This window comes from Rhinolophus sinicus, chromosome 16, assembly GCF_057876585.1.
Source record: "Rhinolophus sinicus isolate RSI-liver-muscle chromosome 16, RSI-T2T, whole genome shotgun sequence".
Classification (NCBI taxonomy): Eukaryota; Metazoa; Chordata; class Mammalia; order Chiroptera; family Rhinolophidae; genus Rhinolophus; species Rhinolophus sinicus.
This window is the reverse complement of record NC_142516.1, coordinates 149,920,626-149,939,765: the sequence shown is the minus strand read 5'-3', so window position 1 is coordinate 149,939,765 and position 19,140 is coordinate 149,920,626. Positions and strand designations below refer to the sequence as shown.

Sequence of the window (19,140 nt, the reverse complement as noted above, 5' to 3'; positions counted from 1 at the left end):
TTCACTTGTACTTGACAAGATACAAGAGAAAAAATTTAGTTGGAAATTTCTCCTTTTATTACTGTTGTCATGAACATTGGTTTATCTGACTCACCATGTAACCCTGGTTATCCTGGAGCTTTACTTCCCCTATGGAAATGTATTTGAAAGTGCGGTCAAAAGAACAAAGTACCATGTAAAATGAAGACATCACTGTTAGCCATGCTTCTTTCTCTGCTTTGAATGAATGTGGATTTGGAATTAGTCTTAGAAGAGCATCTATCGAAGGTTTGCCTAACTAATATTCTAAGGAGGATGGCATAGTGTGTACCACTTTCACAGAAAGGACCTTTCTACCTTCTTGTACTTATGCTTCATGTACCTTATAGGAGTGTGTAACTTGCAGTGAATAGAAGTTATTTCCATTTGTTGCTTGTGTGTGTGCATGTGTACATACATGTAGATGTAAGGTATGTAGATGTCTTACGTCATGTTGATAAGATTTAGATATCATGTAGGGAGTACTTAATATATTGCTAAATATATTTTGGTTGCGGTACATATGTTTAGGGCTCAGGTATTTTCAATCCCCTTGATTGCAAACAAGGAAGCTGAAGCTCAGAGAGCTTAAGTGACATTACACAGCCATTCAGGGTAGAGGAGCAACTAGAACTGGGGTGGAAAAATGGGTTCTTACCCCTAAACCATGCAGAAATTGCAAAGCACTGGTCCATTTATATTTTCAATAAATCAATTTTCAATAAATTAAAAAGAAACCCATGTAAAGGTATCCAGAAAGAAAAATCTTTCTAAGGACAATCACTGTTGCTGCTCCCTTCACTCCTTTTCTTCGAAAAGTCAATTAGGTTTTTATTTCTTTCACAGTGGGACCTCTCTCATTTCTGCACTTTTATTGGTTCCTTGGGCTTCCTGTGGGAAGGCCCAGTGAGGGACCTCGTTTCAGTGGCTGTGATTACAGGGCAGGATTACACCCACTCCTGGAGGTCAAGTGGCTCTCAGCCCAGTACTCCAGCCACGGCTCCTCTCGGTCCCTTCTCCAGCCCAGGCGTCTGCATCTGATAGGTGCAGGATGCGGCCGGGTCATTGATCAAGGAAAAGAGCACATTGAGAGCTATTTTCAATTAAGCTCCAGAAATAGACATGGGATGCTCAAACATGAAGCCACTCACAGGAAGGAAAAATCCTTTTTTTAAAAAATATATTTTAAGAATTTAAAAATGAAAGAAAGGAAACACGACGATCCTCAAAATTAGAAATAGGAAACTCAAGGAGACATAGTTTCTTTATTGTAATTAGATTTATGCAAAATAAAATTAAAGGCATCCCATAAATTACTTAATGGATAATGAGTCCTTGACTGTCTGACTCAGAAATCGGTTTGTTTTGCAAGGATCCTTTAATCAGCTCCCTAGGAGGCCGATGTCTGGCAGACAGCTAAAATACCATAGATGACCAAAAGTAAGCTGGGGAAGCTGTGTGCCGCAGAACTATTTTCCTTAAGGCAGTCTTAAATTTTGAACAGTCTCAGTCTCAAGAGTCTCAAGATTGGACATGATTGATGTTTTTCTGCTCAAAAATGTACAAACTAGCTACAAAGCGTTGGCAAGTCCGGGACACCTGTGGTCCACAGCCCAGGCTTGTCTGAGGGGTGTAGAATGAAGGAAGGTGGGCTCTTGGGTTGTAGAATGAAAGGCCATGCTTTCCAAACTCACCCTCCTGCATCACTGAGTGGCTGTAAAAAGAACATGAGCAGCAAATTCTTTTATACAGTCAAAAGTCATAGCTTTCTGAAAAATCTAACACCTTGCAGATTTTTAAATATATTTTGAAAAATGAAGTGTCACGTCAGTAAAGACCCTAAAAATAGCTTGGGATTGAATACTTGGTAGAGTTGAATGGCAAGTCCTTTGGCATTTCAGGAAATACTACAAGAGCCTTGTTTCTTGATCCTTGAACTTCAGTCTTGCCTTTTTCCTTTGAACAGGAGTCAAGCAGTGAACCTTGATACTTGTTCTGTCTGGTGTTGTCTTGAGAGGATGGTAGCTCCTCTGTAAAGTAGCCCCTCTGTAAAGACTTCTCGCAGTGGGGGATGGACGACGAAGCTGCTGGTCTCCAAGGACCACCAGCCCCCTCAGACCACGGCTCTAGAAACAAAGTCCCGTACACCCCCACCAAAGGCCTGGACAAAGTATACAGGCGAGGAGTTGGTCTATTTTTTTATTCTCATAGAAGGAAGTCTTATCTGGGACAAATCTCTCAGGTGTTTTCTGTTTAGTCTAGTTTGGCTTTGTTTTGTTTTCATTGATCAGAAACATAGTCATTGAGAGAAGTCCCGAGGCAGCCCTCCTGCAGTTTGTTTCTGTGAGAATCAGTGAACCCAAGACCCTGTGATCAACTGGGGGCAGACATCTTGGTTCCCTCTGTCTGCCACTGGATGCCTGGCACACAGGAGTCTGGCAAGAAATGCTTACTACTGTGGTTCTCAGACTTGAGATTGCTTCAGAGTCACGCCCTGGAGGGCTTGTTAAAGCAGATTGTTAAGCTCCACACCCAGGGTTTCTGATTCAGTCCCTCTGGGCTGGGGCCTGAGAATCAGCACTTCTAACAAGCTCCCAGGGGCTGCTGCTGCTACTGGCCCAGGTCCTAACTACACTTCGGAAATCCCTGGGCTTAGGAGTCTGGATTTTGAAGCTCAAATAATTTATCACTAGAGCAGCTCCTCACCCTCACCTCCAACCTACTTGGCAGCAACAGGGTAAGCTGGTGGCACCTGCTGGAATTTTCCAGAAAAGAACACTGAAATCCCCTATTAAATGCCTGATTCCTTCAGACTAGACTTTGGTTCATGTTAAAATGCAAAAATGCTCGTTGGAGGAGGATCAGGAGTTCATTTGACAAACATTTATTGAGCATATTCTACATACCAGCCACTAAACTGAACTCTGGACATTGGAAAATCAATACTTACGGTTCTTGTGAGTTAGGGAATAATGATGCCTACTTAAAAATAACTACCAGCCAGTGTTAAAAGATGGCCCATAGCGAGGGCATCAAAAGGGGAATGAGGGAGGTCAGGCGGGAGCACACTTCAGGGTGCGGTGCTGGCACGGCCTCGCCAGTCTGGTGACTCAGCTGAAACTTCAAGGGAAAGATCCTCTCCTCCTCTGTGAGGGGCTTAGAAAGGCAGGAGGGGGAGAGGACATGAGGTTGCCGAATGCCTGAAGAGGATGAGGGAAGGGCTTCTCAGTACCACCCAGAAACTTCTACGAAAGGTAAATGGTGCCTTGCAGATAATCAGGGCCAATGCTGTCATATATACGACCTTTCTGAGAGTTAGAAAAAGATGGCCTCTCTGCACAGACACATTTTTTTTTCAAACTTTTGTTGATGTAAGGGTGTTTTTCCAGGACCCATCAGCTCCAAGTCAAATAGTTGTTTCAATCTAGTTGTGGAGGACGCAGCTCACAGTGGCCCATGTGGGGATCGAACTGGCAACCTTGGTGCTACTAGCACCATGCTGTAACCAACTGAGCTAACCGGCCGCCCCTACACAGACACATTTTGACAAGGGCTCCTCTGGGCAAATGAACTAGAAAAAGCTGCCCGTTTCTCCCCCACTCACCCAGGGCACTGGGGAATGGAATTAGGAGCTGCATTTTCACCAAGCCTTCAAATCAAGTAGGCTCGGTCAATGCTACCATTATATTCAGGTTATACATCATACCCAGAGTGACTGTTTGGCCCTAAAAATATTTCATTCACTTCTGCGTTAGTAGAAGGTGGAGAAAGAAAGCAGGCTTCAGGTCTTTGTAGTAACACTGTGGGGTTTGTACTTGAGGAAACTTCTTTGTGGATTCCCTTTGGTTGCAAAATAAGGCGGTCTGAGAAATGAGGGACGCTCCAGATAAGTGGCCCGAGTGACCCATGCAGTCAGCTCTTTGATCTCTAAGGCACTGCCCTGCTTTCAGAATCTATGGCCGGAGCAGATCCACCCAGGTGCAATCCTGGTCATTGATATAGAACTACTGCAAAGAGAAAAGAAGCCTGAAAGTAAATTTGTTCAATAAATATTTATAGAACAACTCCTCCTTTCATCACCTTGCATTTGGATAGCACTTTACTATTTATAAAGTATTTTTATATTTCCTCTATAATCTTTCCTTCTTGGCAGCAACTGTGTACTGTAGGTAGAGACTATTATCAGCATTTTACAAATGAAGAAACTGGGTCTCAGAGAAATTGATTTATCCAAGGTCACATGAAGGAACCTTGGCAAAATGAAGGCTAGAAAGCTGGCTCTTAGGACAGGGTACTTTCCACCATTCCAGAAAGTTCTATGTTGGCGGGTAGAAGAAATGCAAAAGCCCCTAAGATATTGCCATCAATAGAAATATAATGTGAGCTGCATAGATAATTCTGAATTTGGGAGCGCTAAAAAGAAGCAAGTGAGTTTTATTTTAATAATAATATTAATCCAATTTGTTAAAAATATTATCAATTCACCATGTAGTAATTATAAAACAAGATTAATGACATGTTTTCAAATTCATTTTTTTCATAGTAAGTCTTAGAAATCAATGTGTATTTTACATTTAGAGCACATCTCCATTAGGATGTAAATTTTGATTGGGAATACTTGATCTGTATTTAGATTTCATTTAATTTACAACTGAAAAGTAGATTCATGTACTCAAGTCCATCCAAGCACACTTAAAAGTTTTCCAATAACTAAACTGAGGATCAGTTTTAAGTTAAATTTACATTAATTAAGAATATATAAAAATCTTCAACTTAGTCCTTAGTGGCACTCGCCACATTTCAATAGCCACATGTGGCTAGTGGCTTTTGTCTTGGAGAGAGAAGCCCTAACATGTAACTCTTCCTCCCAGGAACCTGTAGTCCCGTAGATCCGATATGTAATTTGGTCTACGTGTTAGCATCGTATAGTCTTGTCCCTTGATAACCATGTTAAAAGTTGGCCTTCTCCATCCTTACCCATCATTGCGCATCTCTTTTGGTGGCCTCCTCTAACTTAATTAAAATCTGCTCTCTCTTCTTTATTCCCCCAATTGCCTGTCTGTACCCACTGCAGAAGATGGATGTTGTAATGGCCCAAGGGAAGAATGTCTTTGATAACAGTAGCTTTACAACTTTTTGTATAGAAACAGAACAATCTGGGAGAAAGAGTGGATTTATGGGAGGTTAGGATAGCAGTATATTTAGGTGCAATATGATGCACCTTCCTTTCCTTCTGGGACATCTTTGATGTACACAGGACTCTGGCCATCAGAAAGGTAGGCTCTTCTGCTTTTAAAAGTCAGTTCATCTTATAGAGTCTGACCATCTAAATTCTGGTTGATTTTTCATAGTAACTACAAATGGCAGTCTGTTTCTCCCAGAAAAAAAAAAAAAATGTCTTGTTATCTAAAAGTATAAGCAAAAGTGCACCCCAGTCACTAGACTGGGTTGAGAGCATTATCCCGGTTTTAGGAATACTTGAGTAATTATTCGTCTGCTTCTATGCATAGTAAATACATGTTTGCCTTTTTCCCTTCCTACATGTGACGCCTTAGCAAAGACTGCCACTGCCTTTGAGGATGAACGTCTCCTGCATCTTTGTTTTCCTGTAACCTCATCAGACTTTGGTCTGTAGGATTCAGGGACTCTATAAATATATGGCAAATATAAATTAGGTGTATCCAAGCCATCGTTTTAAATATCCTTATTATTAGGGCCTCAGCTCCACTGAAAACACAGGCAGAAATGTTTCCTGGTCCCCTGCTTCCCTCATCCTTTGTTCTCCATGGGGGTTGGAAGTGGGGGCTGAGGTAATGAGGGTGCAGGTCCAGACTGGTCTGTGAAACCTGACCCAGAGTAAATTTGGTTATTAAACTCGTCTTCTTAAACGCCCTAAGTTAAGCTAGTTGATGTTAGCTGCTGGGAACACAACACTGCCAAACAGACAAGCAGGAGCCTGTCTGTCCCCTCAAATATTTTACAATTGGAGTTAGGTATGTGTCATGGCTTTCAAGGTTACCAATTTCCTTAAAAGCACATACAATTAAAACTCATTCAAACACTTCAACTAATAAGTAAAAGAAGGATTGGGATGAAGTAGCATTTCCCACTGGTGCCAGAGATGTCCTGCTAAACAAATGTTCCACGATCAGATAAGCTCAAGGGATGTCGTTGCTTCTCTTCCTCTAGTTGAGACTCATTCAAGGCTGAAAAATAGCTCCATTGCCCAGAAAGCCTGTTCAGCTTGGTTTGCCTGGGTTTAACGAAACTTAATTGATTGTGAGACCTACTTTTTCAGGGAGCCTTTGCAAACCACTTAAGAATTATTGCTCTCTTCACTTATTTGGAACATGCTGATGTGAAATAATCTTCTTCCAGTCTCCATTAAGTTCTTAGTTATAATTTTTTTAGGACTAACTAAGCAAATATCTAAGGTAGCTTGTGGCATATACAATTCATGAAAGTGATCAACTTCTGGTATTTAGTTCTGTATTTATGCCTGACCCAGTGATGTTAAATTTTAATTTTTTAACAATTTCGCAATTCTTGAAAATATTAAAAGAAATGAAATATGCTGATTTTTAAAAATCTGAATTTACTAATTATATTTTTGTTGTAGATATTTAACTCCATCATTCCACAGACCAGAGCATTTTCTGATTGTGACTCCATTAAAAACTAAGCTGAACTAACCTGACACTAACTCGCATTCATTCAGTTAGTCAGTGAGTCAATCATAAGTTAAACAGGTCAATACATGTTTTCTATGGACCTAATAGCCATGAACTAAAGCACTAGGGATGGGATGCAGAATTGAAAAATACAAATAGTTCTTACCCTCCTATTCTTGTAGCATAGAGGGGAATACTAACATTAAGCAAGTAATAAGAGAGAAGGCATAAGAGGTCTGAGAATAAATATCAAGAGCCTTCTTACTACCTATCCATCTCTAAATTCAAATCTCTGTAAACTAGAAAGAATGTACAGCATAAGGAGCCCAAACCTCATCCAAAATGAGAATATCCTTATTATTTAGGAAAGACACATCCCAAATAATGGTTTATAGCATTTCCAACAATAAAATCAATGGCCTAAATGTGAAATTAATTGAAAGCCACAGTTCTAATACATTGTTTTGGTGATTAAGCATATTAGAGTGAATTGTTTCAGAATGCCTAATTATTGTGTCTCATCTCTTTGAGTCATTCCTAACTTTTGGACTGCTGCTTAGATCATGTCTGCAGTTGCATATTCTTCCTCTTTTACTCCTTTTAAAAAAAAAAAAAAAAAAAAAAAAAAGCATAACTTTCGTCATTGTACTCAAAGGGCACAGCTCTAAATTGCATTTTTGCAAATTCTAGCTAAGAGCTAACGAGTTTGTTATAGTGTTGATGCCATTGAGTTTGGGTGTCAGTTGATATTTTGTTGGTGTTTTGCAGGTTTATGACTTTAAAGTGCCTGTGTGAAGTCACTTGCTGAAAACTGCAGCCCGGGAGCGCTTGTTGGTTTCAAGTCTTGTTTTCTGTCAAATACACGTTACCCTGACTTTATGAGTGGATGAAGATACCTCAGTTGTCTGACGTTGCCAATTGCTTGATTTCAGAATTTTAAAAGATAGAAGGAAAAAGAAATCCTGCTGAGATCTGCACATCTAAGTGGCTTATTTTCCAGCATTGTCAATAGCTGTGAGCTTCAGAACTAAATATTCTCCCAAGGAGTGCCATGGTATTGAAGTCACTTTATTAAAAACACTTGTGTCTGCAAAACGGTCAAGAGACTTGGACATTTACAGCCAGAGATGACACTGAGCATGCTTTTATTCCGGCCCGCAGTTTTCAAGTGGGGCATATTGATGGATGAGTGACTGCCTGCCAATAAATTCTCTCCTCACTCTGTTTCTTGCATTGGATTTCATAAAGCAATTTATCACTTCCCTTCAGACTTCCATGTGGGGTTTTTCACAACAATAGTTTTGGAATCATTGGAACTTGGATTGATTTCGTCATTTACCAGAAACTAACACAATCTAAATTACTTTATCATCATGGCGTTGAATGTTGCTCCAGTCAGAGATACAAAATGGCTGACATTAGAAGTCTGCAGACAGTTCCAGAGAGGAACCTGCTCACGCTCTGATGAGGAATGCAAATTTGCTCACCCCCCTAAAAGTTGCCAGGTTGAAAATGGAAGAGTAATTGCCTGCTTTGATTCCCTAAAGGTAAGATAATGCATTTTATGTGTCACATCAATGCCACATTCAATTTTCAAATGAAATGTTTTTCATTGTACTTTTACAGAAGTTGGACAATTGCTTTTAGATTCTGTTTACTTGTTTGTGGTGACTGTTGGGAGATTTTTCACTCAAATTTCTTCATATCAGGCATATATAAATTTTTTACAGATCCATGTTTAAATTAAAAATACATGATGGTGTATTTTTGGTCTGGCATGACATTCATGTACCCAAGAGTTTTAAATCAAAGTCTGGCTTGTGACAACTAAAGATAAATATTTTATTAACATTTGATCTTCTGGAAGTTATATAAAGGTGAAGAAATTGAATGTGTCACTTTTATGTGCCAGTGACTCTGATTCACCTCTTAAAGAATTTTCTACTCTGTGGCTTTCTTTCTTGACCAAGGGCTTCCTAAAACACTTCTTAATACATTTTTCATTCTCTTTGACAATTTGATATGGCTCACAGAAATTACTGAGTACATACTCAATACTCCCTGAGAACCTACTATGTGAAAATTAAAACATAGCACTTCACAGAAAAGAAATAAATGTGATTCAAGATGGTATCCTTGATGCTCTCACTGTCTAGTAGGGAAAACACAGCACATCAGGGAATAACTATAACGCAAGACAGAAAGGGGAACGTGCCTTAAATGAGGAATAGAGAGAAGACTTCTATGGAGTCCACAGAAGGGAGAGCTGGCTTCCAGATGACTATTTCAAGAAATGTTTTTGAAAAAAAAAAAAAAAAAAAGAAATGTTTTTGGAGGCTATGGCACCTGAGTTGTATACTGAGTTGGGTGGAGTTTGGACTTGATGAAATAGGGGAATAATAATGACAACTCTAATTGAAGGAAATAGGGTTGACTTAGCCCACAATTCTTTGAGGTTTATTCTGCCCAGAAATTATGGGTCCTACAAATCCCAGATGGTCTAGGACAGTCCTAACATCATCATGATATTGTTTACAATGGGGATGAGTAAGAAATATAGCTAAAAGGAGCTTAATGTTTACACCTCTGCAAAACTTCATTTAAATAAGCTTACCAAACAGGAAAAAAAAATGTTGAGCTATGCTTTGATGTATGATTTGGGAAATCATAGTGCTTTGAGTTTATAAAATAGTGACTTTAGCCTATTCTTGGGTGTTGAAGGGACTGGGTATGTATGGGGGAGACATTTTCATCTAAAAGTAAAAAAAAATATGTCTTATGAGACTTCTAAGTCAAAATTAAATATAAAAGTCTTCAGAACATATATTTAAGCATATCTTATAGGGAAAATCTGTCTATAACCTAAAGGCAGAAGAATACATTTATAGCCCAACAGAAGTCTTTTAAGGATTAAAATTTCAAAAATTAATATGTTATTTACCTCAATAACTGCAAGCATTTTGTTATTTTCTATCATAAAAATGTATTAGATTAGACTTTAAAATTATGAAACATTTTGTCTACACAGCAATGAATAGATTGATAAATCACAATTCATGCGAACTATAACAGTATAAGGTCATTTTTATCTTAGCTTTTATTTTGCTTTTAGTCAAAAAAGTAAACTAAGTTTGTATTCACTTCCTTGATTATTACCAGTGGAAGCATTCACTATAAAAAGCAGTGTAGATTAAAAACTAGAGCATTAGAACTTCGATACCAAAACAGGTCCGAGATGAGAAATTTGTTTTCCAGTTCATCCCCAGTTCCTTCATTTTATTAATCCAAGCCTTCTCTGGTTGCATATTAACCATTGAACCTACATTTTAGCAAGTTTCTTAAAACTTAATTTTTTTAAAACTAGATAGGGACACATGAGGGAAGTAAGCCCTACCTACTAAGGCTAAGTATTTCTTGAATATCAACAGGGCAACAAATCCTTATAATTCATTACCTCACTGTTGGTTCACCTGGCCCACAATTGTTTGAGAGTTCCAACCAACGGAGAAAGACCAAGAACAGTTATATGTAGTGTAAAAACATGAATCAAGCCGTGATTATGTTGAGCACTATTCAAATGAAAAGGAGATTTAAAAATCATTTTCAGAAGTGTCTAGTAGAACTATTTTAAGGTGTTTAAGCATAGTTATATATATTGCCTCAAGTCATCAGTTCCCTTTAGAATTGTAAATGTTCAGGTTATTTAATTTGATTGTGATGTTTTATATTTTTCACGTTGTGAAACTGTAAAAAAAAAAAAAAAAAAAAAAAAAAAAAAAAAAAAAAACATGAAAAGAGCCCACAGGCACAGGAGTAAGACAGACCAGAGTCCAAATACCTGCTCAACCACTTCCCAACCTTGGGTAGGTCATTTATCACTTCTTGTCTTTGTTGTCTCTTCAGTAAAACGAGGACAGTCGTTTGTGAACTTGGCTCAAGTATGCCCGGTGTCCGGCGTAGTGCTGGCGTATTCACCTTGTAAAGCGGTTGTAAGAATGTTGTGTCCTTACAACAGGGACTGTGGGAAATAAAAAAGTCACTCACAAATAGTAGCCAAAAAGAGCAATGGTGATGATAATAATGAAACTATTTGATTTTATTTCATTTGATATATTGAAAAAGACAGTGTTGCCCAGTGGGTCCAGCCTGCAATAGAGAGAAGGGCAAGGCCTTTGAAGTCAGACAGGCCAGGGCTTGAACAGGCCCTGACTGGGACACGGGCTGGCTGTATCCTTTGATACAGGCTGTTTTACCTCCTTGACCTCCTCTTGTTTAAAATTGATATTATGATTCCTGCTTCATAAGATTACTTCCAAGACTAACTGGCTAAAATATGCCAGATGCCCAGCAAAGGCCGGACGTAGTAGGGACTGGCAATATTAGTTTCTTTCCCTGCATAATAAAGTATCACAGTATAAATGCTGATTTTGATGACTGGCTTTACAAACAAGGTATGTCCAACTCTTAAAGTGTCCAACTCTTAATGCGTCCAAACTCAAGAATCTATTGTGTGAGTGATAATGCCTCAGTGATACAAATTAGTCATGGCATTAAAAGAAATCAAGTTTGAGGCAGACATCTTTTTTTGCTCCTGTTATTTATTACAAGATATTTTCTACAAACACTGTGGGGTATTTTTAGTCATAAAAAAAGGTACAAGGAATTGGTGTCGGGCCTGTAAGATAGAGACAAGTCAGTCGTGAGCCTGAGATTTTGTTTGTTTTTTGTAATGTGTTAGTTGTATACATAAGTAAACTTCCATAAATGCATGCTAAACAGGTTTGTGGATGTTTGGAAAAGAGATTTGCTGAGGTCTTTGGAAGGAGAGTTATACATATATACCATTAAATACTTTTACAAAAGATGCTTCAGAAAATATAACAGTTTTTACAGTGACATTTGTACTTTATTCACAACTCTTACCTTGTTGCATTTTATGTGATACTATTGGGCATACAAATATTTGTGATTTTTTTTAAGTTATTATATTATTATGAACAATGGAATTGCTTAAATCTTTTCTGGAAGGCTAGAATATTTTGGAACGCTGTGTTCCAGAAGTTAGGTTAACTTCACAAAATACAAATTGATTCATGAGCAATTAATGTCCCTGTAGCAAAGGCCTTGACCATCCATCCCTACATTTTTATGGCCATAAAACAGTTTCTCTCACAGTTGAGATGTTTGAGATTTTTCTTTTCAGGTTCTTCTTCCTGTGACTGATAGAAATTAATCTGGATTGTTTTGTAAATTGAAACATCCAGAAAGGAATAAATGAATTAGCTGTAGTGCTTATTGAGACTAAAGGTTTTGGTATTTACCACTTTCATCAGTTATTTAATGTATTTGCTTAATCATTTGAATTTGAATTCAGCTTAAAAAAAACAATATTTTTAAAGTATGTTGCTAATTTTTGCAAAACAAAAAACCCATACCTAGAATATTTGGGAAAATTGTTTAGACCTTACATAACGTTTCACAATAAAAATCAGTTCACAGACTGTGTGATTCTTTTTAATGCCTAAATCAGATGATGTCACTCTATTCCAGTGGTGTCCCATCTTGCCCAGAGTTAAGACCATACAATCCTTATAACAGCCATCTAGGGCCAAGGAGATCTGCTTCCCACCCTCAATCCTCTGACCTCTGTCCTACCACTGTTCCCTCATCCAGTCCATTCCAGCCATCCCGCCTCTTTGCTGTCCTCTGAATGTGCCAAGCAGGCTTCCTTCTGCCTTAGGATGTTTGCGTTTGCTCTTTGCTCTGTCTAAAATAGTCTCAGTTATATGAACATTCTGATCAAAAATGCCAACAGTGAAATCCTTCTGCCAACCTTGTTTCAAATAGTAATTCCCTTATTGCTGGGATCCCATTTCCTCTTCATGTTGCATTGCTGCTCTCCCTAGCACTTATCCCCATGTGATAAAGTATGTACTTTATTTGATTTTTGTTCATTATCTGTCTCCTTTCTCCACTCTGCCAAAGTGTAAGCTCCATGTAGATGGAGATCATGTCTTTTTTGATGTATTCCCAGAGCCTAGAACAGTAGCTCATACATAGTAGGTGTTCACTAAGTATTTGTTGAATGGTAGAGCATGTTCATCAGGAAAGTATTCAAGTCTCTCAGAGAGGGCTGTTGCAAATGGTTGTACAGGGATGCATTGCACACTAGGGGTGCATTTCTCATCGTAGCCAATGTGATCAGCCACCCCACCCTTGAGATGTGCAGTGCACAACCTGTGCAGCCATGTGCTGTGGCCCTGTTCTCAATATCCCCATAGATTTCAAAATCAGGGATTCGAGACACAGGTGTGACTCAGGAAGTATAACACAACATTGGAAAATTGACAAGTAAACTATTTAATTTTCTCTGAAGCTTCATGTGGTGCAGAAACTACTTTTGATTACACTCCTATTCTTTCTAAATTTCAAAAATGTAAAAAAAATGTAAAGATCCTGCTCATTTACCTATGAGATGCTGGCTGTAAGTTGGCCAATGGCAAGTAAAATTTTAGTCTTCATATTTATGAATGAAAATTTTGAAATAAAAAATGGTAGGTGTGTGACCACGTTGGACAGTTTTTAAGAACTTATCAAAAATGATATCAGTATATGTCATTGGCCTTGACCTTAATTTCGTGTTCTTGAATTGCCACTGGGCTCTTAAATAGAGGCTAATTCTTTACAGAAATTGCTTGGCTGTTTTCTAAACTATATGCCTAATTTTGGCCTGATTCAAAAGTATAATGTCAGACAATTTTGTTATCAACAGAAATCACTGTAGTCATATAGAGCCTACTATCTGCTTGGTATTTTTCATGTGTTATCTATTTCTTCCCAAACATCTGTAAGGTAAATATTATTCAATCAACCACTACAGATATGGATACAGGTTCAAAAATATAAGTAGCTCCTGTGTAACTTATAAATGGTGGCGAAGGGACTTCATTCCAGGTAAGTGTGAGTCCAAAGTTGGTACCATCACTCCCCTCCTCTTAACTCTTCCTACAGAATAGATCATTGATGTAAATAATTCCAAAACTCCTACTAGCTTAATAATATTCATGTTTAACAAGTTTAGCATATTGAAGTGTAAAAAACATTCTAAAAAAAAGCCCCCCGGAATAAACCTGTTCAGGTACTAGAAAATTAAGTATTTTTAAAAAAGAGAAACTGCGAGAGAAAGCAAGGCACATGTTGTATTTATTTTTGTTTGTATCTACATACAAACATTATACCATCACTTAGGTCTCAGTAACATAAATGGTTTTGGTCCAAGGTGTGTGTGTGTGTGTGTATCCACGATTCTGACATCGTGTGATTTCAGATGTTATGATGTAAAAAATGACAGACAGGTTTATATTTTAAGCATTCTTGGACTCACCAATTATATTATCTTCATGAAAGATTCATTTCCTTTTCACCTGACTTCCGCCCTCCCGGGTAAACCAACCACTTCCCCTTCATGTCCTCCCTCAACACTATTCAGACCTCCATGTAACAGTTTACTCCTCTAAGTATGCGACCCAGTACAAGCCTGTAAGCTTCCTCCAAATAGGATTACGTCGTATTCATCTTTGTGTCCCAGCCCCTAGTGTGACATCTGGCACACAGCAGAAATGCAACAATAACCAGCCACAGAATGCATCAATTAACAAAGGAATCCCCCAAAACTTTTAAAAAGGGACTTATTGACGATCATCAGACCCAAAATTGTTCTGCATGACTATTCACCATTTTCTTTCACATCTCTGTTTTGTTTTGCAAGTCTGGTCAGTCTCTCCTTAGAATTCTTTCCTGCTCTTTCCCCCATGATATATTCCTAGTTCTTTTACCACCCTAACCTTCCTTCTATTTTTACCTCTAATGCCATGACTTCTTCCCCTTGCTCCCTAATGTGGAGTCTCTCCAAGACTCAGTGTTTGTTTTTCCTAGGTCAAGTTCAGTGATAAGTTCTGAAAGTATATCTGCACTCATGTATTGAATTCCTACCCCAATTCTGGTGTGTGCCCTTTCCACGACAACTCTGTGGCTCCAAATGCCTACTGAACATCCCATATAAATGGCCCATTGTCACCTGCAGTGTAACATATCTAAATCCCAACTCTTCATCCTGTCCCCACCCCAAGCCAACACCCTATGCCTTGTTCTTGAGGCACAAAACCTTAGTTTGATCCTGACCACCATGCCAAGGACTTAGTCTTTTTTTTTTCCTTCTCATTCTGATTGTATGGAAGTATAACATCTTTAAGAATTAATCAAAACTATGGGATCTTTGCCCAGAAAAGTAGTCATACTTAGCGACTATTGCAAACAATCTCAAAATTTCAAGGGTTTCATGTTGGCCTCTAAAAAGTACCAATGAACTGCATGTAGAAACCCCTCATCCACAGAGAAATCTGACACATTAGTGAGAGCACAAGATAACTGGAGGATCATTAAAGATACTTTTGAGTTACTTCTCAGATTTGCCTGGAGCCAACATTAGCACCAAATTATTCCTAATCAAGTCACATTCTGAGGGGCAGGGTGTTAAGACTTCAATATATCCTTTTGTGTTTGTGTAGAGAGTGGGGGACAGCTCGCTCTATAACAGTAACATCTAAACCTAGAAAATGTCAGAAATAAAATGTAGTCTAATTGAATAAGCCCAAACCAGCTTTCAGAATCCATCTCTACACATTACCCTGAATAGCTACTAGCCATCATGAGAGTTGGCAAGAGAGAGGAGACTTAAAAAACTCCAGTCTTTATATTAAGTAGAAGAAGGAATAATGATAAACTGGTATTCTATGATTACAATATTCTGTGGTTAAACGTGTAAGAATAGATAATAATTCACAGAGAAAAATGGTGAAACTTATTCTCCCCAAAAAGCTATGGAGTGAAATATCAATTGTAACCTTAATTACATTCTTTAATAATTACATTTGTTTATTATTCACTTTGCCTTGGGCAATGATGCTAACTTATTAGTCTGTGTATTAGTTCTTAGGAAACCATTTTTCACCAAAGCTTAGGGAGAAAGAAACATTTATCATATTAAAGAATTTGTTTAATATTCTATTGTTTTTTCTGAAAATGGAAATAGTATCTGGTCAGTACCCTTCTTTCATTCAAACTTGTGTTGTTTTAATTTTAGAATGTTTTTAATACAGTGACAAACTAGGAAGTAACGATTTAAAGTAAAAGCCCTGGCCTGAGAATCTATGTCAGACCCCTGGCTTTGCTGCATGTAATATTATATCATTTCACCTGTATGCGCTATGAGGTAGCTCAGCAGTAAATATTCGTTCATTCGTTCATTCCCTTTTTAGCTAACAAGAGGTGCAAACTCAAAATCTGCAGGGACCAGCAAGTAACATGAATGAGTGACTCAGTTCTCACTGTTGGCAAGACACAGGGATCACTGGAGAGTGAAGAAAATTAACTAAAGAGCACATAACCCTTCTAAGGATGGCAGCTGCCAATCAGCCACAAATAGCTATTGCCTGCCTTGTAAGAATCCTGCAGGTTTTTTAAAAAGAACCAGGGATACACATTTTGATGTGAAATTTCCCAATTTTCATTTTTAATCTATTTATTTTTATTTTTGAAACTGTTTAATTAATTAATTTATGGAGGTAACATTGTTTAATAACCTTACATAGGTTTCAGGTGTACAACATTATAATTCGATATAACATTATAATTCGATATCTGTATACACTGTGGCGTGCTTCCCACCAATCATCTAGTTTCCACCCATCATCATACATTTGACCCCCTTTGCCCATTTAACCCTCCCCCAACTCCACTTCCCCTCCATTAACCACCAGTCTGTTGTCTGTATCTATGAGTTTGTTTTTGTTTTGTTTTGTTTCTTGCTTTTTTTGTTTTGTATTCCACATGAGTGACATCATGTGGTATTTGTCTTTGTCTGACTTATTTCACGTAGCATAATACCCTCAAGGTCCATTCAAGTTGTTGCAAATGGTAATATTTCAGCTTTTTTATGGCTGAGTAGCATTCATATGTGTGTGTGTATATATGTATATATCATCTTCTTTGTCTGTTCATCCTTTGATGGACACTTAGGTTGTTTCCATCTCTTGGAAATAGGAGTGAACGTATCTTTTTGAATTAGTGTTTTCATATTCTTCCAATAAATACCCAGATGTAGAATACATGGGTCATATGGTAGTTATATTTTTAATTTTTTGAGAAACCTCCATACTGTTTTCCATAGTGGCTACGCCAATTTACAATCCCACCAACAGTGTATGAGGGTTCCCTTTTCTCCACATCCTTTCCTACATGTATTATTTCTTTTCCTTTTGATAAAAGCCATTCTAACAGGTGTAACATTGTGGTTTTGAAGTTTCCCAATTTCTAAATCTTGGCAACCAATTAAAATATTTTTAAATCCGGAAGTTCAAACAAAACATATCTGAATCCATCCTATAGACTGCCACATTTAACCATTGAAATAAACAAATATTGATCATGTGACAGGCCCTGGGAATAGAAAAGCATATACAGCTCCTTCCATCATTAGAGATAACTGAGGGCAAACTGTACTTATAAGCTGCTCTTAATCATCCTTGAAAGAGTTTATTTACATTGCTTTGGTGATTCACTTTCTGGTTTTCCCCTCACTCCACTGGCCACTGCTTCCCTTTCTCCTTTCCTGAATCTCCCTCCTCCTTTTGACCTCTAAACGCTGGTTCTCTCTGGCTTGGTCCTTGAACGTCTCCTCTATATTTCCTCACACCCACAGTGGACACCTTACTCTTCTTACAACTCATCAAGTATGTTGTTGTCTCAGAGCCTTTGTACTTTCTGGCCTATCTGCCAGAAAACTGGACTCCCTGATTGGATGATCTTACCCAATCTGATGATGGCTGTAAACATTTTCTATATGCTGAATATTTCTTAATTTCTATCTCTAGCCCTGATTTCTCCCCTGAACTCTAGATTCATGTATTCAATTGCCTACCTGAAATCTCTACCTGGATATTTAAGAGACATTTCAAATTTAATATGTCTACTAATAAGTTCTTGATTCCCCCTTCAACCTACTGTTCCCATTCTACCTATTTTCAATAGATGGTATCATTCATTCGGTTGATCAAAAATAAAATATTTTGAAACCTGGCTTAAATTTTCTGTTACCTTTACCACCATATCCAATCCATCATCAAGTCCGATTCTCTCTGTCTTCAAAAGATATCCTAAATCCGAGCACTTGTCAGCATAACTTTCATTACCACATTGTCCCAAATCACCACCATGTCTCACATGGACTATTGTAATAGCCCCCAATAGCTCTCAGTTTTGCCACTCCCTACCCCGGCAGACAGAGTGACCCATAACTCATGTCACTGTTTTGCTCCAAACTTTCGAATAGATACTCATTTCCTTTCTGAAATCCAAAGTCCTAAGGCTCGTGTGACCTGGCCTTCTGCTGCATTTCTGGGCCCGTGGGTTGATCATGCTCGCCCACACCACAATCTCCCATCACATTCGCCTCTGCTCCTCAGGGCCTTTGCAAGGGCTGTTCCTGCCACCTGGAATGCTCTTTCCCCAGATAACTGCAAGACCCGGTTCTTTACTTGAGTCTGGACTTTGCTTAAATGTCACACATCTATCCACAAAAGCACCCTCAGAACTTATCCTTAAAGGACGTTGTCTAATTACATATATCTTCCTTGTCTGTCTCCACTGCCAGAAGGTAAGGCTGTAAGGCAGAGATCTCATTGCTCTATCTCTGTACGTGGCAGCTGCTGGGTGCTCAGTTATACTTCCAAGTGCATAAATATATCCATAAATCCTACACTTTTAAATATCACTCTTCCAACAAAATTCAAATCACTTTTCTGGTTACCTATTGCTCAAGTTTTTCCATTAACCCATAGGCAGAAAAAAACATCAAAGTTAAAGGCTTTGTACAAGTAAGTTCTCCGGTTTCTAACCCAAAAGGTGTTTCTGGGTCAGTTCATGTTTTTGGCTGCCGATAGGCAGGTCACGTGGAGATTTCCCCACAGGTGTTAGCAACGAGCTATTCAAATTCATGGAGTGGCTTGTTGGGCCACGGTGGGCAACTCAGCAGTTCCCAAAAACCTGGCTGTAGACTGATGCTGGTGTTGAATATTTTCACTAATCTGCTGTAAAATAAGGACACTGCAATACCTTTGTTCTTTTGTTTTGTTTTTTATTGTGGTGAGCACACTTCACATGAGATCCGCTCTCATAACCAATTTCTCAGTGCACAATACAGTATTGTTAACTCTGGGCACTGTTGTAGAACAGGTCTCTAGAACTGACGTATCTTGTATAACTGTAACTGTACGAAATATGTTTTTTGTTTTTCGTGAAGGTATATTCTTCAAATTAAAGGTACTTTTTATTCCAAGATGGTTTCCCTCTTATTTTTTCTGATTTTGGTAATATTTCTTTCTTGACTAAAATG

General features: G+C 38.3%; 1 protein-coding gene across 9 annotated transcripts in view; it reads left to right on the top strand.

Moving 5' to 3' along the window:
* MBNL2 (muscleblind like splicing regulator 2) overlaps positions 1–19,140 on the top strand; it is a 152,612-nt gene that overhangs the window by 39,243 nt on the left and 94,229 nt on the right. For all 9 annotated transcript variants that reach the window (XM_088792838.1, XM_088792830.1, XM_088792832.1 and 6 more), the window contains exon 2: positions 7,458–8,236. In XM_088792838.1, the coding sequence (XP_088648964.1) occupies positions 8,063–8,236 (174 nt within the window). In that variant the 5' untranslated portion in view covers positions 7,458–8,062. The remainder of the gene's footprint in view (positions 1–7,457; positions 8,237–19,140) is intronic.